General features: G+C 38.2%; 1 protein-coding gene across 11 annotated transcripts in view; it reads right to left on the minus strand.

Moving 5' to 3' along the window:
- Positions 1–22955, minus strand: part of LOC122788848 (progestin and adipoQ receptor family member 3-like) — a 792623-nt gene that overhangs the window by 339010 nt on the left and 430658 nt on the right. For 9 of the 11 annotated variants that reach the window (XM_044055736.1, XM_044055731.1, XM_044055735.1 and 6 more), the window contains one exon: positions 8354–8444. The exons of 1 other annotated variant lie outside the window; for it this stretch is intronic. In XM_044055736.1, coding sequence (XP_043911671.1) covers positions 8354–8444 — 91 coding nt within the window. Of the gene's footprint in view, positions 1–7985; positions 8034–8353; positions 8445–22955 lie in introns of those variants that run through there. One more of the 11 variants, XM_044055737.1, reaches the window with a different exon arrangement.

The following is a 22955-nucleotide window of genomic DNA, read 5'->3' on the forward strand; positions in this document are numbered from 1 at the left end:
TCATTCTAAATCAGACACTTTCTTTTTAGTTTCTACATTATGTATTTCCTTGATTTGATTTCATCATCTTTTTTAGTCCTATTTGCTATTCTTCGTTGGTTTTTAGGGTTCATTGAATAGTAACATAGTTTATTTTTTTCTAAGTTGATCATTGTTTTGTGGTGTAGCGTCTCTGAGTATTTTTTATTAGTATCTTCCAGTTCTTTTATTAAGTTGATGTTTCCATTTTGAATATCAAGCTTTAAATTATCCACTTTTGACTGTAATTCCATTAATTCCTTATTCCACTGTTTTTGTTTATTTTATACCATCCCACCGCTCTTCCATATAGGTATGCCTTCAGTGCATCCTATATATATATATTTCAGATACATCTTTCGTAAGATTCATATCTAAGAATGCTTGTGTCTCTTTAATATAAAATTCCTTAAAATCTTTGAGATTTGTTATGTAGGATGGTATTCTTGTTACTGATATCCTTCTCTTGAAACACAAGTCTGTCTCAAATGTTATGGTGTTATGGTCCACAAATGGACATGAAATTGTCTTGACTTTATTTAATTTAGTGGTTAAATCTTTTATTATGTACAGTCTATCTATTCTAGAGTATGTATTATGTCTATGGGAAAAATGTGTAAAGAATAGTGAATCTGGGATAGCATACTCATTTATGTCAACTATATTAAAAGTTTCAACAAACTCAGATAATAACTTTGTTAGGTGATCTCTTATGTGTAGTTTTAGTATTTGTGTCAAGTTTCTTTTATAATGCAATTGAAATCTCCAGCTATGAATAAATTGCCTTTGGCATATTGTACTATGTCATCTAAGTGTTGTTTGGCCACTCTAACTTCTAGTCCTGGTATCCAATAAATATTCACTTAAGTATATACCATTTCATTGATAGATATTGTCACTAGACAAAACATTCCTGAGTTGTCATGAAACGCGTTTATGATTTTAGGCATTAAAGTAGTGTTTTTCCACAAAATTGCTACTCCCCTTTGCTTTTGGACTATAGGTGAAACTTACTAGTACTGTATAATTTTTATTGTTTATTTTATTTATGTCTTCCTGTGTAAGGTGTGTTTCCTGTAAAAATACTAGTTGTGCTTCACATAGCTTTAAATATCTGTAAAGACTTCCCCTTTTGCAGTTATTATTTACACCATTTACATTAATAGATATACATTTTGCAGTTGGATTTATATTAGCTTTGCTTTTATCCATATTCATATACTCATAACAATGTGTAGATGTGTGTACATGAAAAGAATGACTTGTTCTTTCTTCTTCCAACAGTATTACAATAGATTACAGACACCCAATAAAAGTACACTAGAAGATCATAACTGAAAACATTATAAGATAAACAACCACCAAACACCTCCATGAGAAAAAACATCTCATTGAATGATCTAACCATTCAAGTGATCCCTCTAGATCTGCATTTCAGCATCCTCCCCCAGCCCTGCCACATGGTAGTTTTATAATGAAAAGTATCTTATATATCTTTTAAGTATACATGTATTTGTATTTACATATTACTTAAATACAGCCTTTATCTATTTTTAATATTTTATAAAACACTAAGGCAACACAATTATACCTAGATTTAATACTTAACTATTTGGCTTTGTTTAAATTGTAAAGAAAAATCTATTTTAATATATCTTTTGTATAGCAATAATGGTTATGCATCTTAAAAGTAATATGCTTCCTGTTTATCTTCCTTATAGTGTGAGTGGCATTCATAGGTATCAAACTTTTGTAATGTTCTATATTAAACAAATGTTAAGCATTATATGCATCAGTTAACTATACTACAACTTAATTAAATCATGAAGTGTCCATAACAATAAATATAATATTACACTTTTATTGTCATTTATCAGTAATCTTATAGTTTTTATTTAATTAAAAAAATCATATTTTAGTGGCATGAATGTTACTAATTTGTTTTTGGCATTGGTATTATATAGTTTAAGACTATATTTCCAGGCAGTTCCTATATATTATTAGTGCCACTGGCATATTTCACCGCTAATGTACCACATATGTCATATGTCAAATAGCAACTCATAATCCTTATGATATTACAGGATTTATCTACAGTGTTATAACTGTAAGGTTGGAAAATATAACAAGCAAAATAAACTTTAAACATGCTATAACACAATTGTTTGGTACTTATTACTGTCAACCCTTCTACATACATGGGAAAGGATAATCTTATATGACCACCGACCCAACCCTTCTGCATATACGGGAAAGGATAACCTTATATGACCTCTGACCCAACCCTTCTACGTAAACAGGAAAGGATAACCTTATATGACCACTGACCCAACCCTTCTACATACACGGGAAAGGATAACCTTATATGACCTCCGACCCAACCCTTCTACATACATGGGAAGGATAACCTTATATGACCTCCGACCCAACCCTTCTACATACACGGGAAGGATAACCTTATATGACCACCAACCCAACCCTTCTAGATACACGGGGAAGGATAACCTTATATGACCACCGACCCAACCCTTCTACATACACAGGAAAGGATAGCCTTATATGACCTCTGACCCAACCCTTCTACATACACGGGGAAGGATAACCTTATATGACCACCGACCCAACCCTTCTACATACACGGGAAAGGATAACCTTATATGACCTCCAACCATTTTCCTTCTTTTTTCTCTTCATCCTTCTTTTCTCCATTTTTTTAATAAATATTTATTTCTATTGTGGCTTCTTTGAATTTAGTGAGGGAACTCAATATCATATTATAGATAATATAGAACATTCAAACCGAGAACATGCCCGGTATAGAGACATATTCTCAACTCAAGTGGTCCACGCCATATATTTATAACAGGGCAGTCAGAAATATACTAATGAATAAGCAATAACCAGCAGCTTTGCAGCATGTGTGTGTCTCTAACAAGTACATACCTATAGGATATTAAAAAGAATAGATAGCAAGCTCTTCTTTCATAATTAATAAATGCATATAGCCTGGTATTTACTTTCACAGACAGAAAATAGACCTGTTATTTATATGCATATCATGTACTAACAGCAATATATTAGTAAATGCCTATGCTATTCAATTCATATTTTAATACTTGTCATATTTAAAAAAACATGACCTATATAGATACTATAAAAGTGATTAATATGAGATATAGCTGACAATGGCTTTAGCGTTTGTGATGATATATAATATATATTCAGTATTATAAATAAAAGTACGTTGCATGTCTATTTGTAATCTAAGGTTCAAGGCAGATCAAGTTAGACATACAAGACCATCTCTTTAGCCTTGGTCATATGATGGGAGTTACGGTCTCTCTACACAACCATTCATTTTCAGTGAGGATGTTCAATATTAGTATAACTTGCCTTTAATAAAAGCATACTTATAATTAGCAGTTCTTTTCTATGTATATATAATAATATCATAAGCAAGTCTATGAGATTTGTTCTTGCTCATTACTGCTTAATGACTGTGCTACTCGACCAATTTAATATTTGCAGAGCATCTTAATAATTAAACAGCAACTCCTTTTTACCTTTAAAATGCCTAATAACAAATAGCCACATTCATGAACCATAACTGACTTACTGTCAGTAAGTTTGAGTACACTAGCTGCAATGTGTTTACAAATATATTATATAGTTTCAGTCAAGGACTTAAATATATTAAATTTTCATAAAATTAAGTTAAATTATAGTAATTTACTTGGGTGATGTTATTAGAAAAGATTGTAGTAAAGTCTGTATGTGTTAACTATTCATACAGTTTCTTCCAAGTGATACACTTCTTTTTAAGCCTTGTATGCTTGTTTATGTGTACAATTCAAAATGAATAACAAATGTTACAAGATAATAAAACATCATGCAGTGTACTTTTAATATTTGTTAAACTGTAAAAGCACTTTGCCATCTCATAAATAGTGTGCTTGTAACTTTAAGTAGCTTAAGAGCTTAAACAACACCCATACTGCCTTGTTTCAGTGCTGACATCACTCAGACGGTTTACTTTTGTTTTGTGCTGTTCGTACATTTGTAGAGGATTTAACACACACTAATGGATTCTAACTGAAGAACCTCCACTCTAGGGATGGTAAAATAAGAGTTCCCAGCTCATGACCATGGCGGGAAGCCAAAAACAAAGTAAGTGAAGCTTTTAGAGCTTTTTAAACTGAACACAAGCTCATTAAACTGCTATTAGTTTTCTTAACATTAAGGGCAGATATACAAGCCAAACAGTTGTTTGTTAGTCAAAAAGGCACTTTTAGCATCAAAGAATAGATAGATAATTACTTCTCAAGGCACTTTTTGACAGTTATTACTATCAGCTTTTATATATTATTATGTGAATTAAATGCAACAGCTTAGATATTTCATGCAGCTTAGTGTAAATAATATAAAACTAATCATGTTCATTTAAGCACACCACATTAATATGTCAGTGTAAATGCATCATAATCTATAATAGCAGTAAAAGGCAGGTAATTTATAAATGAATTATCTAAATATCAATTTAAAATTAGAGAAATTATGACTAAGTATTCACACTGTAGTAAAGAAAGATATGTTACCTTGCTTTCTTTAGGGTTGCTTCCTTTAGTTATAAAATGTCCTGTTTATCCTGTATTTATATTGCTTCAAAGACTGACACATATGTAAAGCATGAATGCTTTTAAAGAAGAACTTTTTTACCTTACAGAGCAAATAGAAAACAATAATGTTTGTGCTTTTCATGCGTCTCTTAGCTTCTTCTTATCAGCAGTGCTCCATTCATTTTTTTCTGCACGTCTCTTTACCCCAAAGGAGCTCCAATCCATTTCTTCCGCTTTATCCAAGGTTTTATTAGCTGAAAGATAAGAGACTGTTGCTTGTAGAGTGTCAAAAGTTTTAGGACCTTCAGTAAAAAAATATTTTTATTCTTGCAGGGAACAGCAGGTGCACTTTAAATTGCCTTTTTTTCAATTCCTTTATCAGAGGGAGACATTCTTTTCTTGCAGTTATAACTCCAGCAGAATAATCATTATCAAATCTGATTATGTTGTCTTTGTATTTAACTGGAGAAGTTGACCATAATGTCTTTAAAATAAGTTCCTTGTCCTGTGATGAAAAAAAACTTTACTATTATTGATCTCGGGTGATTTTTTGATTTGATGGTTGATGAAGCAGCTCTTAAGGATCTATGGGCTCTCTCAATTCCATAAGAAAGAGCTTCAGGCAATTTTAAAACTTCTGGTAACCAGATAGTAAGGAAAGTCACCATGTTATCTCCCTCTGTTTTCTTTGGTAGCCCATAGATGCAAAGGTTACTTCATCTGGACCTGTTCTCTAGATCCTCTATTTTATTTTGTAATGAAGCATTTTGTTTTGATAAAAAAATGTAGCTGAAGATCTTGTTCTGAGAGTGAGTGTCATTTAGGGATCTCTCTATGTCAGCTATTTGAGACTTCTGTTGCATCATTATTTCTTGTAGTTGCTGTATTTGTTTTGTAGATCTCTCTTCAAAAGTGTCCAGTTTGGTATTCATTTTGTCAAATTTTACTGATAAGTCTTGTATTGCGTTTAATAAAGACTGTATCTCCTTTCTCATCGTCTGGTCCTGTATGGTATTCTTAGAAAAGCTCATTTCCAGTAGATTCAGATACCTTCCTTCTTGAATTTTTGACAGCAAAAAAAATAATGATTAAAGCCAAATTTTTTGCAATGTAGACTTCTAGTGATACTTTGTCGCCTCACAGCAAGACGTTGTCCCATTCGATTCTCAGCTACAGCGGCTTCTGTGGAGACATGCATGAATGGGCGCACCTTCGTTGAAGGTTGCGCGTTAGGGCCGGCAACTCAGCACGTAAAAATCAACTGCCAATCATTAGAGGACCGGAGTTCCACTGTGGCGACCCTTAACCGGGAAAAGCCAAAAGCTGCAACAACAAGACTTCTAGTGATATTAGTGGAAGTAATTCAGCAAAATAGGTTTGTCTACAATATCTAGTTTTTAAAATTTCCTGTCAGAAATATCTTTTGAGTGCAGAGCTGAGAAAAGATGCTGCCAGCCAGTCTACATCCTAGCCACGCCCCCTGCGTATACTCTGTTTCTTAATGTGATATAAATGCTCTCTAATCCTAAATTTAAATTGCCTATCAGTCTTCCCTATATAAAATTTACAACAGACTTGGCAAATGGCTAAATACACTAAATGTAAAGTATCACAAGTGGCAGATGTCCTAAAATAAAATATTTCTCCTGTATCTGGATGCACAAATCTAGTCTCTTCTAGAATATATCTACAATACTGACAAAGAACAACTCCACAGCATCTCCTAATGGACAGCACAAAAATGAACAAGGAAAAAAAATCTCCAAAAAAAAGGAATCACTGCAGGCATCACTTAGAAACTGCTCTAGCAGTGTTTTCTTATGGAAAACCATGCTTATGGCTCTGCAGTTCACATATACATGTTCAGACAGTGAGAACTCATCCAGTTCGCATTTGGAGATTAGTAGAGCTGACAAGACAGAGTGCACTCTGAAAGCAATAATAAAAGAAACCCCAACACCTAGTTGTAATGTTTAGAAAGACTGACTGACTAAAGAGCTGGTGGTGTTGCCTGTATCACATCCAACAACTTAAAAAATGATTTCACATCAAGTGGGTGAGCCACAGTTTGATAATGCAGATATACTTAGTACCGCAGTAATAATCCTCTGCAGTAATCAATAAACTGACATATATTTGCAGCCTGCATACCTGCCAATCCCGTATAAAAATATAAATATCTTAGAAGGTATTTTGTTTTGGTTAACTGTCAATATTACGCACGCTGTCACCATATTAAAGTATTTGAATACAGACTGGACTTCTTCACTTCACTCTACATTCAAAACCAGCACTTGCACTGAACTAAATCTCTGTGGATTACATCAGTTAGTTGTACAGCATACCAGAGTTGATACTCAAAACCAGCACTTGCACTGAACTAAATCTCTGTGGATTACATCAGTTAGTTGTACAGCATACCAGAGTTGATACGGTAACAGGCACAGCCACATAATTAGGCTGAATACTAATTACTAATCACGATTACATCACTGAGCCTGGAATATTAGCTAACGCCTTTATTGATCGGGTTCCTACTTATGTCATCCAAAAGTGCAGTAAAAGCATAAACAAACACTACACGTGCTATCTACAACACTGTGAGTCAGGAGACCATTAAAAAGTTTGCTGGCGGATGATGCCAAAAGTGTCTTAAATCAAACATTTCTAACTCTATTTAACTCTGTAGCTTCTCTTAAAAAGAAGACCTAATTACAGATATGCACCATGGTTAACACAGTCAACAAAGGAAAAAGTGAAAATTAGAGATAATATACGGAAATGGTGGATAAAAAGGTCTGGGAGATGCAGTCAGCAATGCTAAAATCCCTGAAATGTTTAAACCCAATGACACACAGGTCTGAGCATCACTCGGTCAGAACAACCCAAAACCAAACAAGACAACCAAGCTCCAGTTTCTGGGATATGGTTAACCAATTGGGTCTAGATGTCATGATTCTCCTAAAGTTTCATGATATGCAGTATATGTATGGCTCATTCAGCCAGTATAATGATCAATGGTAAACTTATAGTGCAAATCGGAATATCACAAACATACTTAAAATGTTACTTTTAATGGCAGAGAGGGAGGGCCACTGTCTTCAATGCAGATGATCCATTTCCATTAGCTGTTTGAATGGCCAGTCACTTGCAAGACAGAGTGTCTAAGACCACTGGTTAGCTCTCCTCTTTCAATACATAACTGTATATTTTGCATTGCAAAATGGCAGCTCCACATATCACAGAGTTTACAGAGGGATGGACGTGTGGAAGCACTTCTTATGCTGACATACTAGCATGTGGTGTACTGGGTAGGGCTGCCTATATGACATGGCATAATAAAAAGTACAAACCATTCCATGAGATGGCCTCAGTGGATCTGCTACTCAAAATTCACCCCTACAGAGAACAAATGAGGCAGTGAGTAATAAATAATGTCAGTAGTGAAGGTACTGGACAGACAAAAACAATCTAAATGTTATTGTTAAAGAAACACTAACAGAACATTTTTTAGAGCAGTGTATGCCACCTATCTAGCCTCAGGTGTTCATTATCTAGCCTCAGGTGTTCATGCATTCTTGTTAACCTTCCTCTATACCAGGACTCAGAACTCCACAGTGATGTGTAGAGGATTTAACAGTCTGCAGTGTACTGCAGACACGAACTGGGAAAACACAGAAAACAAATGGTAAATCTGACTACTAACACTGTTCTCTTACCTGGCCAGTACCGCTCTGGAATTTTACAGTAGTAGAAGAAGAAGGCTAAACTCGCAAGAAGGTACATAACACCAACCCGAGATGCAAATATCTAGAGTAAAATTACAAAAGTAAACAGCAAATCAGCTTCAAATTAGCACCAAATTAAAATCATATCACTTTATAAAGTCCTGAAAGAATGTGAAGACCTGACATATAGTATTCCTCGGTCTGTGCCCTTTACTAACAGTACAGTTTAATGTCTTCATGTCACTGTAATACTTGGCTAGCGGCTGCTCATTACCTTACTCCTGCAAGGAGAAAAGAATGATGCCAGCGGAAAGGATAGGGAGAAAAAGTTGTGTTTACATATCGATTTATTTTGTGCAGGCCCTTACAGGCATGGCCTAGTTACAACACAAAGACAACATGCAAGTATAACAAATAAGTAGAAGAAACAATAAAAATATCTCTGCTAAATTTCTTCACGTTATTTTGGTTTCTAATACCATGATGGGGATGGACCCCATTCCTAAGTCATAGTACAATTAAAGTTAATGAAATTATTATTGTTTTAGTCTTTCATGCAGTCAAAAGTGCTCTTTGCAGCACCTACATTGTGCCCAGAATTGACTCCTGCAATTCATATGGAGCACCACGTACTGGTAGCATATCTAAATATGACTGTAAATTCTCTTTTATTAGACCTATTGCTTCTACTACTAGTGGAACTCTCTGGGTATCTTTCTGCCTCATTCCTCCTTTCCTGCTGCAAATCCTGCTATTTTATGTTTTTATATATCTCTGTACATAAGACACTGTAATCACTGGGTGTAGCAATTTCAATGATCAGTGCTACTTTTGTCTTTTTTCATGGACTGCTGTATCTGTTTTTCTTGCATCTATTTTTTGCATTGTTGATTATGGGTAATCCCTTGTGATATAAACTTCATCATTCTGTACAATGCTTTGTCGTTCATATTTCCAATGCTTCTCAGCTACTTCAGTATTGTAGTGTTTAAACAATCCACAATGAAACAGTCTTGCCCTGTTATTGTAACTTTAATTATACAGGCCCTCAGCCAAAAGTGCATCATACCCAGCAAAAAGATGTACGACTGCTTCCAGTTTTCTTTTTTTAACAGAACTACACTTCTCTGTTTCTCCCATATGCTCTGTGGACTTTGTAAACCAGCTTGTACATAATCCACTAACTTGGGCTGCCATTATTAACCTTTCATCTTTTGGTTTCAATTCACCTCTCCTTAACCATTTCAGCATAAAATCCTGCTCAACATGAGGTTGTTTCAGGAGATCTCCAGACAAAACAGCAAAGGCAAGAAAGAGTCACCCTGGAATATCTCCCTTTTAATTTTTATCCCTGGGATAATAATTTGCTCTTTATCATGGCATGGCTGCAAACTGGTTTGCCATTGTTTCATGGATGGTATATTGTAATGTAATTGATCCATGTTGGGTTTATCTTACATATCTATAAACATTCCTTTATCCATGAATGTGGGATGCTGTTGCATGCCTTTTTTTTAATTTAGCCATACCACACTTAGATTCTTCACCTCTTTACAATTTTCTATTATGGTTTTATTCAGCAACAAATTATCCTGTGCCCCATATGACTTTCTTTTGTTACACTTTTGTTGTGTTGTCATAATTGACTTTTTTCCTAAATGATTATAAACTCTGACTGAATCAGTTCTAGCGTATAGTTTGAGTTCCTTTGTAAAGCTAGCTATTGGTCAACAGTTTTTAGGATGGCCTTGAGATTCACACTCGAGGAGTATCATTTTTCCTATTGTAAACCAGGTTGGTGTCCATTTGGGATGCACGTGTAAGTAGTTATTACTCAGGATTAAATCTTTGTGCAAAGGTGCAAACACTTGTATAATCAGAAAAAGGTTGCATTGCAACAGAAGGAAAGAAGACTGAAAAACAACGCAAAGTAAGGTGGAGTGACGTGGAGACTCCATGAAAAAGACAGAAAACAAAACAAGAATGAAAAGCTGGGTAAATACGGGAAAATGCTTTATGTATTGCTGCAACATCATTAGTAATGCAGTAAGAAAACAGGATATTGCAACAATGCTGCCAGAAAACTGGAGAAAGGTAGGTACCATATCAGAGTGAGAACATCATTGCACACTTTTGGGACATAGTGGGTGAAAGCATTATATACGAATGTTAAGGAGCAAAATGGGAAATGGAGCAAAAAAACTTCCTTCCTGTGCAGGAATGAACTTGCATTGTTGTGCTACTGGATACATTCAGAGACAGCTGGCTACAAATTCTAGATCAGAACTGGCCGTTACATCTTCATCACCTTCAGGACTAAAGGTGCAGATAAAACCTTCTCAGGCTACCTCTGGCTCGCATCATTTACCCATAACATTGATCACCTAAGCCTCCTTCTCCAGGGCTCTGTAAGCCTGCACTAAGCTGCAGCAAGACCACAAGAAAGATAAATGTATACTAATTTATAAGGATTACATTTGTCCCCACAAAAAGGCAGGACAATGGAGGGAAGATATGATGATGAAGATGGACCTCACAATCTGACATAAGAAATTTGATGGATCTGGACTAATAGTTCCATGTACATCACCTTCAGGACAGAGTCCTAGGCTTAAACTCTAAGGGTGTCTACTCAAGGGATCACATCCCTAAAAACAGCAGATCTGAAAGAAACCTAACTCCGAGATAAGACCCACTTTAAACACACAATATGGTTTAGACCAATATCAATGTAACAAACTGTCAGCCAACACCCCAGAATGCATTGATTGTAATGACTGGAGATTAAGCATATTTTTGGCCATAAAGTTTAGGAGAGATGGACTGTCTGTGCTCTCTCTGAACTCTCAATGGAGCAAATGTGGGATATACCAAGCTGAAGGGGCTATGGTCTTAATGCCAAAGCTCCTCTGTAAAGAAATAGAAAACATGAACAGGACAGATAAAGTTCTGTACATCAAACATGGATCTGAAAAAGTAAATACTAAATAGGCTACAGGAAAATAATTATTTCAAAGATTGTTAAGAACAAAGCCAGTTTGGTAACTAAGCCTCATCCCTGCTGAGAAGAAAAAATGGAGAACAGTAATTATTCTCCATGGAAACAACTAAGCATGTATTAGCCGTACTGTTAACATATAAAGATACAGCACCATGTGGAAATAGTTTCTGAATAACTACTCATAATGGAATGGTTGAACGTTAGCTAGGTCTGGGTCGGAAGTGGTATGCCGCATGCATAATTGAACCTAAAAATGTTAACATAGAACAGATGTCATGTATATTCAAGACCTGCTGTCAATGGCTATCATAACAGAAAGCAAGAATATATGAGGGAAGCAAGGTATATACTATCATGTCTGCACATCTGGCCAAAAAACTGATGCCATATATAGAAATTCATCCAAGGCCTACCACCAGTGTTTATCATGTTACTAGACAAAGATGTGTCTGTGAAGTTATGTGCATAGTAATGAATTGTGTACTGAACTGAACACAGTCAAACAACGTGCTTAAAATCTCTGGTAAACATTATATGGTCTAGCAGCTAAAGAACTAGATATAATGTTATTCTGCCATATTTATCAAGTAACCTATAATCCTTATCAAATAGTAAAGATGTAGAAAGGACAGTTCTTTATCTTCCTGGTTAGAAGTTGACAAAGAAACAACAGAACAATATGCCTTATGTAAACCATACATAAATCTGGTCTATCTAAAGGCAACATGATTAACCTGTCAGTGTTTCAGGGGACTGAGCTTTTCCATATGGTTATTGATTGTACACATTTAAAAACCATGAAAAGTATAATAAAGTGGTGATACACTGTCCACGCTGATTATTGTCTCTTTTCAGGTGAAGATTATCTACAGGCCAAAAAAAAAAAGAACTAAAATACATCCACAAAAGAAACATCTTTTGGTGGACATGTTGAAAACTGAGGGGAGGAATTCATCTTATCAGATCTTGAGAGGACAGAGTATTAATCTGAATTATATAAATATATTTCTCTTCACCAGGTGAATCATCAATGAGTTCTCTTCTTTTATCTTCCTGAACTATCTCACATAACTGCAAAAATGTACATCTCTATGTAGTGATGCTGGTTTGATGAAACTACCTACGCAGGTCCTTTCTGCTTCATCACTGTTTCTTGCACCCCTTGTAGAGATTTGAAGACTATATTAATGCAAGAGCTGAACTAGTTGTAGTTACGGCTCGGTTAACTACTTCTAATATATTAGGTTTGTCCACTGTTGTGATCACTGGATCTGATATGACCGTAGGAGATACCAATGTACATAGTTACCATTTGACAGTACTAATTTTGGAAAGAAAATGCTACTGCTTTTTATGACTTCTTGTCCCTGTTTCACACCCTTTTCACAAATGGAGTTGAAAGTGAAGAATTTATGTTTCTTCAAATCCTTTGTTGTTTCTTAGATTATTTGCTTTTGCAAGCCTTGATCATGTTATCTTTTCACCTTTCTCCATACTCTTAGCCATCACCTTACTATCCATTTTATGTACTGCCTATCAGTATCATAATAAAACATTTATTAAAGTTTTGATTGAAGATCTTCAAATTCAGTTTCAAATTTATCTAGGTGTTTTCCACAAAGCACCAATATAATTAGCAAATTGCACAAAGTACATGTAATAAATATGTAAAAGAAAGATCATGGAACCATAAAACACACTATAGACACACACAGTTATCCCTAATCATTCCTTCTCTTCACAACTAATCCCAAAAGGATTGGCAGAAGCCAAGCAGTAAAGAACACTTCCATATCAAGTGATGTAGTAAATTCTACAGGTGAGGTCCCAGAAACACAAACGCACTCACATCAAGATGCAACTGTGGAACAACCAGTAGGCCTTGACTGGCAGAGTGCAAAACCCATGCTGGAGTATGTGGCACCACCAACTACTTCAGATAACTTGGACCCAAGTCACTGATGGACAGGTAAACTAGCAGCAGAATCTTGTAGATAATTCTGAATTGAATTGGTAGCCATTGAAGACTGGCATAACACGAGTGGTATGATGTTAATAACACATACCACTAAATAATCTAGCTGAAAAAGGTCTGCACCATTTGTACATCTGTAGACAATCAAGCCCAGTGTAGGAACGTCCCATGTATAGGGCATTGCAAACATCCAGTCTAGATGGGGCTAAACCAGGAACAAGCACCCCAAGGTCAGCTTGAGTCTATAAGTGCTTTATCCTGGAAAGCTACTTCACATCTGCTGACCCTTGGTCCTCAGGTGTTGGCCTAAGTCAAGGTTACATATTCTCTACAAAGTCAAGCTTAAAACCCCTATATAATATGAAAACAGGGAGCTGGGCTGATCAGGAATTCCTCAAATAAAATGAGACTAAGATAGCTGGGCTGTACAGGATTTCCTCAAATAATATGAAACTACGGAGTAGGGATGCAAAAGAATTCTTCATGATAGCATGAACCCCTCAAAGACAAAACAACAAACAAGAGTCACAGAGAAGAAATGTAATGGCCAACACTACTCCAGCACAGCTGTAAGAAGTGAAACACTGGAGATCAGTGACGAGACTTACTGATGTTGATTATACCTGTGCAATTGGCACAGCTTGGAGAACTGTTGTTACATATCTTAATGATTGGACTGATGAGATAAATAATGTTAGGCAAAAAGCAAATAGAACACATTTAGGAAGGGATGCCACTATTGTCTGTAAAGATCACTCAACCCCTACGAAACAAGAAAATGTCACGGACAACTTTGGAATTATGGATACAAGTATCCTGCAATCTGAGCATTCAGAGCATATAGAAGAAAATAAGAGAAGAAGAAGAACACAGCAAATAATAAAGAAGAAAAAGAAACGGATACATGTCTGTAAAGTAAAGAGAATACATATTAAAAAGGGCACTGCTTTGTTATGTAACACACAGATTACAGGGAATGATAACATTTTTGCTTCAGAACACCATCAGTCTATAAAAAAGGCATCATTTTTTTCCAAAAGAGAAGGTACAAAAACAGGCAAGAGGCAGATGAAAGGGAAGAAATCAAATTTGAGCATGGAAGGATTTAAGAACATTAATATAAGAAAAAAAGAGGAGAAAGACAGACATTGAAAACAGGGCTCAAGTTGTGGATGTACAAAGCCAGCTGGATGAGAATTGTATGTTTGCAAATGTAATATGCAATGAAAACAGTCGTATTAATATGACTAATGGTGATGAAGATCATTCCTTTGTAAAAACTAATAGAGCAGATATTATTGTATTAAAAGTTGAAGATTCTTCAGATCTGGTCAGAACATATATTCTTGTTACTGGAGATTCAGTTATTAGAGGAATGGATGCCTTGTTACTGGAGATTCAGTTATTAGAGGAATGGATGCCTTGTTACTGGAGATTCAGTTATTAGAGGAATGGATGCCTTGTTACTGGAGATTCAGTTATTAGAGGAATGGATGCCTTGTTACTGGAGATTCAGTTATTAGAGGAATGGATGCCTTGTTACTGGAGATTCAGTTATTAGAGGAATGGATGCCTTGTTACTGGAGATTCAGTTATTAGAGGAATGGATGTCTTGTTACTGGAGATTCAGTTATTAGAGGAATGGATGCCTTGTTACTGGAGATTCAGTTATTAGAGGAATGGATGCTTACATTTGCAGAGTAGATCATGAAAACCGAATCGTGTTACACTTGCCGAAAGCAAAAACATAGGATGTTAGACAAGCCTTAGAAAGCCTTAATGTAAGGAAGTATGGATCTGTTTGTATTCATGTCGGTTCAAATGATCTCATACACATGGACTCTCTGACTGCTGGTAGGGAACATACAGCCCACTTAGACAGCATAGGTTATGCAGGTGTCAGGGCATTTTCTTCACAAATCACATATAGAAAGGAGAGTCATGTTACTGTGAATTAAAAAGTTTTTTGGGGAAAAAATGTCCTGCTTTAAAAAATGGAAATGTACAGAACATCCTAGCCTAATTTTGGGCACGTGTTCAGACAGGATGGCGTCCACTTATCAAGATCAGGGAGAAGAATTTTGCAGCAGACATTTTGCAATATTTAACAAACACAAGGCATGATTTTTGACAGATCAAAAATTTAGCAGTTCACAGATAGCAACATCTGACGCATCTCTAATAGTTTAAGTTTTTTTATTGGAAAATTTGCTATGTTCTGACAAGACTGATGGTATTGTTTGTGAAACGTGGTTAAAGAATATTGAATGGAAACCAGTTCTGTCAGGGTATGTATAAATGTTTTTAATGTAACAGACATTCTAACAAAAAAAAATCTCATGGGGGTGTTATGATAGGGATTAAAGATAGTTACCAGACCTGTGATTATTACATGTTCAGTGATAACACCAATACTACAGATTGTGTAACTGTGACAATAGAGACAACCCTGGAATATATAACAATTGTTGGAGTGTATAGACCGCCAAAGTCAAGTGCTGATAACATAGAGGAAATCATGCATTTCTTACATGAAACACAAGAAGAAAGAATAATAGTGGCTGGAGAATTAAATTTACCAGAAACAGACTGGAATAATATTGATTCAGCAACATTAGTAAGGAAATTATTCACAACTTATGTTTAGGAACAACAATCGTTTCAGATTGTAAAGAAAAAAAAAACTACCAGGGAGTGGAACATACTAGACATAGGGTTGTGTTCCTAAAGAAAAAAGAAGTTATGTTCTTACCATAACGTTCCATCTGTGTTGTTGATCTTCATTCATTCATTACTGATGGGTACTGGTTCCGTCCTCGGAACCGAGTTGGCCTTATAGCAAGCTCGTGCCAGCCAAAAAACTCTTGAGCTAAGATTACCCAAAGTGCCCCTCTCCCTGTTACCTCATATCGAGTTTGCCCGTAAGAAAGAAAGTGGAGACTTTTTCTGACGAAATTTCCTAATGTGGGAATTGTACCAAATACGAACCTCCAGGAGTCTTTTGGAAGGGGAAGGAGGGTGGGATGTAATGAATGAATAAATGAAGATCAACAACACAGATGGAATGTTATGGTAAGACATAACTTCTTTATCTGATGTGGTTAATTTTCATTAATTCATGACTGATGGGACAGAGTCCCTAGCTACTTTATGTCCTGGGAGGTCCTATGGAAGGATGTTCCTGAGCACCACTGAACCAAAAGATGCTCTCCCCCTGGAGACCAAATCCAATTTTTTAACGAGTGATAAAGGTGTGAGGGGTAGCCCATGTTGCAGCTGCACAGATATCATCCATGGAAGCCCTTGAATGAAAAGCAACAGAAGTCGCCGCCGATCTGGTTGAATGTGGCTTGACCTTAGTCACTGGAGGAAATTTGTTATGTTGGTAGGTAAAGCATATGCAATTTCTCAACCCTTTATATAAATTATTTAGATTACCTTAGAAACAGCATTTTCCAAATTTGGTCCTGTGTAGGATACGAATAACTGGTCAGATTCGTAGTGATTTAGTTGTGTCTAAGAATCGTAACTATCTGTGTACATCCAGTAAATGTCGGGAGTATTCTCCTTTATTAGAGAACACTGGGAAAGAAGAACGGTAGGTCAATTGTTTGATTAATAGTCAATTCTGAGATAACTTTGGATAGAAAGGAAGGGTTAGTCTGGAGTGATGCTCTGTCCTTTAGTCTGGAGTGATGCTCTGTCCTTATGAAAGACCATGTAGGGGCATTTTATGCACAAGGCTTGTAATTCAGATATTCATCTTGCTGAGGTAATAGCTACCAAGAATAGGGATTTCCAGGATAAAATGTTATATCACAAGTGGCAGCAGGTTCGAAAGGAGATTGGGTCAAGGATTGTAGAACTAATGTCAAACTCCAAGGTTCGACTGTTTCTTTGAAGGGTGGTCTAATGTGAGACACCTTTCAAAAAGGTTTTACAGAGACGATGGGAAATCAAGGACGAGTCTTGGAAGCCACTGTGGAAATTTGAAATAGCAGCCAGGTGTACTCGAATAGTGGAGGCTGCCACTCCTGAATGGAGAAGATTTGACAAATATTCCAGTACAGCACTAACTGGAGCTAAGCAGGGGTCTAGTCCTTTTTGTCGAGATGAAATAATGGATCTCTTCCACTTTTTGAGATACAGTATCCTGGTGGATGGTTTGTGTGAAGCCAGAAGAATGTTACATACAGGGAAAGATAGGTTATTCTGCCTGGCAATTACTGGAGGCAAAGGAAACAAGCTGTCAGCTTGAGACTCGATATGCTCAAATATACCAACCCCTGAGGATACCACAGTAATTCCGGAGCTGGATCCAGAATCCATGGTTGGTGCATTAGGTGAGGCCAAAGGAAGGGAAACCAAACTTGTCAAGGCCAAAATGGAGCAATGAGGATTACTCTGCTTCTCAACTGAAGAGCTGTCTTTAGAAATTGTGGGATCAGAACTAGAGGGGGAAAAGCATAAAGAACTCCGGTCGGCCAATGGTGTACTAGACCGTCCCTCGGGGACTCCACCCTGAGGGGGGATTAGGGCAAAGTAGCTGCTGCATTTGTAGATTGAGGGGGACACGAAGAGATCACAGCAAGGCTGGCCCCAGTGACTGAAGATCTTCGGTGCTATAGCAGGATTGAGAGACCACTCATGAGGCAGTAGGATGCATTTGCTCAGCTTGCCTGCAATTACGTTGGAATCCCTGGTAATGTGCATTGCTATGAGAAAGTGGTTGGGAGATATTGCCCATTGCCAAATTCTCATGGCTTCTCTACACAGTGGGTAGGATTTGGTTCTCCCTTGTTTGCTGATATACCAGACTACAGCCATGTTGTTTGATTGGATAGTAACCATTCCTGACAGGAGGGTAGATTGGAATGCTTGCAACGCTAGAAGCACCTCTCTCAATTCTAGAACGTTGATATGCAGGTTGGCCTCCATGGGGGACCAAGTGCCTTGGAGTGTCCTTCCCTAGAAATGCTCCCCCCACCCCAACAGGGAGGTGTCTATGGTCACTGTGGCCTTGGGCTGAGATGGGAAAAAGGGGCAACTCCACGGGTCCTTTTCTGGCTTCATCTACCAAATTGAGTTTTGTTTGCATAGATTTGTTATGCAGATCAGAAAGGACATGGAATGAGTCAAAGGAGACCACTGTGTCACTAGAAGCCACTGTAGGAGTCTCATGTATAGTCATGCAAGGGGAACTATAGCAATCGATGCTGTCATTGACCCAAGGAGATGAAGGACTGGATGAGCTGAAGCCTTGTCCTGAGAGAGTATCACCCGGAGTTGACATCTTAGTCTCTGTAACCTGTGAAGTAGAAGGGAGGTTAGGCAAGACTGAGTGTTGAAAGTTGCCCATATGAATTCCAGATTTTGAGTAGGAGTCAACTTGGATTTTTCCTTGTTTATAGACATCCCTAAGGATTTTAACAGTTTTAGAGTGTAAGGTAAGACTTGAACCAGTAGACGCTTGGTGGGGGCAGTAAGGAGCCAATCATCTAGATTTGGAAACATCCACAATCCTTGCAGTGTTAAGTGATCTCTTACCACTGCCATGCATTTGATAAACACTCTGGGGGCTGTAGAGAGACCAAAGAGCAGTGCTCAGAATAGGTGCTGATTGGCTCCCAACCAGAAGCAGAGGAATCTCCTGGATCATTTGTCCATTTTTATGTGGTAATACACATCCTGGAGACCCATCAAGCACATCCAATTATCCTTCTCTAGAAACAGAAGGATAGACTGAACCATGACCAACCAGAATTTTGTTTGTCTGACAAACTTGTTTAGGATGCTGAGGTCCAAAATTGGCCTCCAGTCTTCTTTGGCACTAAAAAGAACCTTGAGTAATATCTGGGTCCTAAATTGGTCTGGTGGGACTGTTTGGATTACTCTTTTTTTGAGCAGCTTTTGAATTTCAGTTTACTATCAATATGTCGAATGTTGAAATAATTTTCAATAGACATATTGAAAGTAAACATCGAAAGTAAAAAATAGAAGGAGTTACAAAGTCAAATTCGATCGAATTCAGCAGATTCTACACTGTTTTCGAACACAACACCTCATGTCCATATAGGAGTCCACATACAGTAAACTCCTATACCTGACATCATGTTTTTGCAGGGGGGCAAGCCCCCCTGCACCCGCCCACACCCCCTGCTAACTATATATTCCAACTCCGAGATCGCACTACAGTGAGGAAATGGATGAATTTCCCTAACCACACTGTACAGCAATCTCTGTACAGTTCTTCAAATGTATATTAGCAAATGCACAGTACATTCGCTAATATAAACGTTCGAACGTTGAGAATGTACCCATATGAAACATTCGAACATCTGTAGTTCGAATTTTCATATGGGTGCATTCTCACCTCGATATTATAATAGTAAACCCAAATTTCTTGGGCTGCTGTATCCCTTCGACTGGGTGGAATGTCGGGGATTTACCTTAGCGGCCTTGGAAAAGGATTGAAGGGGATATTGTAACCTCTGGTTATTATCATCTGCACCCAAGAATCTATGTTATGGATTGCCAGGCAAGGTTGTACATAGAAAATCATCCCCCGACTGCTTCCATAGGTAAGCAATTGGGCCGCTCTTCAGGAGCACTGATAGGGCTGTCCAGAGAAAGAATCTCCAGATCCCTAATTACGTGGCCCCCCCTCTGCCTCTGGGGTGTCTTACCAATGACTTTCCCCCTCTGGTCCAGGGAGAAAACTCACCACGTGTCACGGAAAAGACCCTGGGATATTTTGTACCACATCTTTCCACTCCTCTGATTCCTAGAGTAAGATCATTGAGGGATGGAAAAACATACACCCACGGCAGACAGGGTCTTGCCATCCTTCTCACACCTGGCTAATGTGTCTTTTATCTTTGGGCCAAAAAAGAGAGGAAGCATCAAAAGGAGCATTGACAAGGGATGACGTAAAAGGATCCGCAAAGTCACATAAGTGCATCCAGGTGTGAAGTCTCATAACTACGCCTGCACCCACTGCTCTAGCCACCCCTTTGGTAGTATGAGAAATCGACTGCATGAACGAATTAGAAATGGATTCCAGGGTGACAAGCTGTGAGGCAACTTTGTCAAGTACCTCATCAGATGCTGCTCCTGTTAGAGTTCCCGAGATTTCCATAATCAGATCCCTCTGGAGACGGGTAAATTCTGCCAAATAATTCAAGAACTGCATTGCAAAGGTTGAAAAAGCATATATCCGCTTCCCTAGTCTATCCATTGTCCGAGACTCCCTGTTTGGAGGATGAATAGCTGAACTCTCCTCAGCAAATTCTTTCTTAGTGGCTGCCACCACCACCATAGCCTCTACTGCCAGGCCTTTGGACCAATTAGGAAAATCTTCTGGGGGTGATAGAATTTTGTCTGGCCTCCGGGGGATAGGCTCCACAGTGTCAGAACACTTCCAGGCATGCTGCATGATGAGCTGGATGCTGGATAAGTTCATCTGTAGGAGGGACACCCAAGAAGTAGAGGGCCAAGCACAGAAAGCCTGCAGGAATACAGACTCCTCAGAGGAAGGTTTGGAGGGCTACCAGTCTCCCCGCTATTTCAGGATTTCTAGAATGTCCCCAAAGGAGATATCATCGGGGGTGACCAGGAGGACTCTTCCTCATCATCACAGTCTGCATCTTTGGTAAGGGATTCTTCAGGGGAATCCACGTGCTTCCTCTTGCATGATCTCTTCTGGGTACCTCCTCAGCGGGAGCATCTGAAGAAGACTCTGAAGAGAGGGGGTCTTGCAGTAGAGTATCCTGAAGCTTCTGCACTCGATATCCCGGCTGTGCCAACTGCGGTCCAGAGGGTGGGTATATATGGCATTCCAGCACTGAGGGAACCAGCTGTGTACCTGCATAGGCAAAGGCCCACTCTCAATCACCTGGAAGGCAGGCCTGCCCAAAGAGGGAAGGGAGCTTGGAACAGAGATGGACAACCTCAGAACCGGGGTCACACCCCGCTCTGACAAGACTACCACCAGGGAAGTAGCCTCAAGAGGACCTGGTACCACCAAGACAACCGAACTGTAGTAGACTGCACCTTAGAAAAATTAGGTGCCGTACTAGGGGTCATGGTGCTGACAGCCCAATCACAATCCCAAGGATGGCTTGACTCCAAGTGGGTCGATGGCCATACGGTAGGCTCTGGAGTCATGGTAAGGTCTACCACTGGGACCGAAGAAGCTGGAACCAGGATAGGGGTTGGTGTGAGAACTTCAGTACCTCCAAGGAGGTTGAAGGAGGAGTATATGTTGGAGTCAGTGGAGAAAATCCCTTGGCTCCAGCTGGGAGGGAGGGTTTGGAAGGGGTCAGGATTCCTCTGGCCGCCAGTAGTTGATCCACGGGTCTCACCACATCATATTCCGAAAGACTCCTGGAGGAACGGGTTGATATCCCCGACGGAGAATCAGGGCATTCTAGAGAGGGACTGCATTGTTGTCCCAAAAAAGGATCTGCCATGGGGGAAAATCGGCTCTGAGGAACTGATTCACCTTTTGGCACCATGGTTAAAAGATCAATAGATTGAATATGAATGGGGGAAGTGACTGGAGTTGGAAGAACTATTTTCTGTGCAGAAAGGGAGGTCGGTACTGTAGTAGCAATTTTCATGAATAGTTCAGTAGTCACAATTGGTACCACAGTTGGTGCTTGAGGTATTGGTGCCAAAGACAGTACCATAATAGGTAGTTGAGGTCCTGGAACCAAGGACGGCACCATAGAGAGGGGTTGAAGCCCTGGTGCTGAGGTTTCTGAAGATAATTTGGGAACTTTTGCCTTCAGTTCTGTAGATTTAACAGATTTAGTAAAGATATTGAGCATAATAGGAAACCATATTATTAGATGCATAACATTTGGAAGGAGTAAAGACATGCAAATTAATAAGCTGTGTGTAGATTCTAAAATTTATTCTCAGACACAACAAATTATACATATACTTACAAATTCTTATGCAAAACATTTGGCTAAACAAAGGGGGAGAGAAATTGTCCTGGTGACATCCAGGCAACCTCAGACACTGAAATCAGATTAGATTATATTGAAAAAGAACTATGCAAACAGGATCTAAATATAGAACAGGGAAGAGACAGAATTTGTAATAACTGGAGAACACTTCAGCAAGAACTTACAGTACCATTAGGGGTCCGAATGGAGAGATGATAAGTCAGCATACAAAGGAGAGTAGTATTGCTGGAAAATAATTCACTAAGACTTGAAGATGAGTACCTTCATGAGGTGGACCCTGCTTTTCACAAAATCCCACCAAGATGACAATGATATACAGACTGTATTTTATATAGTATACATCATGTACAGAAGTAGATCAAAAATAAAAAAAAAGATAGCTGGGTGCACAAGACCCAGGATAAAAACCTGCCAAATACTGGTAGGTGCACTGGTGCCAGGAATGGAAAAAAATGACAGTATAGAATACTCAAAATAAGGAAATATTACTACAACGGGACTAGGCCAGGCCCAGAAGAAGGATGCCATCCCCCACTCCCCATTGTAGAAGGAAGTTGCAGTCCACAAAAATCACAAAAACTGATAGGCCAAAGAAGGACCATAAATTCGATAGAGTGGACTATTGAGGATAAGAAAGAAATT

Source organism: Protopterus annectens, chromosome 14.part0 (genome assembly GCF_019279795.1).
Source record: "Protopterus annectens isolate FY-2018-M chromosome 14.part0, PAN1.0, whole genome shotgun sequence".
NCBI lineage: Eukaryota > Metazoa > Chordata > Ceratodontiformes > Protopteridae > Protopterus > Protopterus annectens.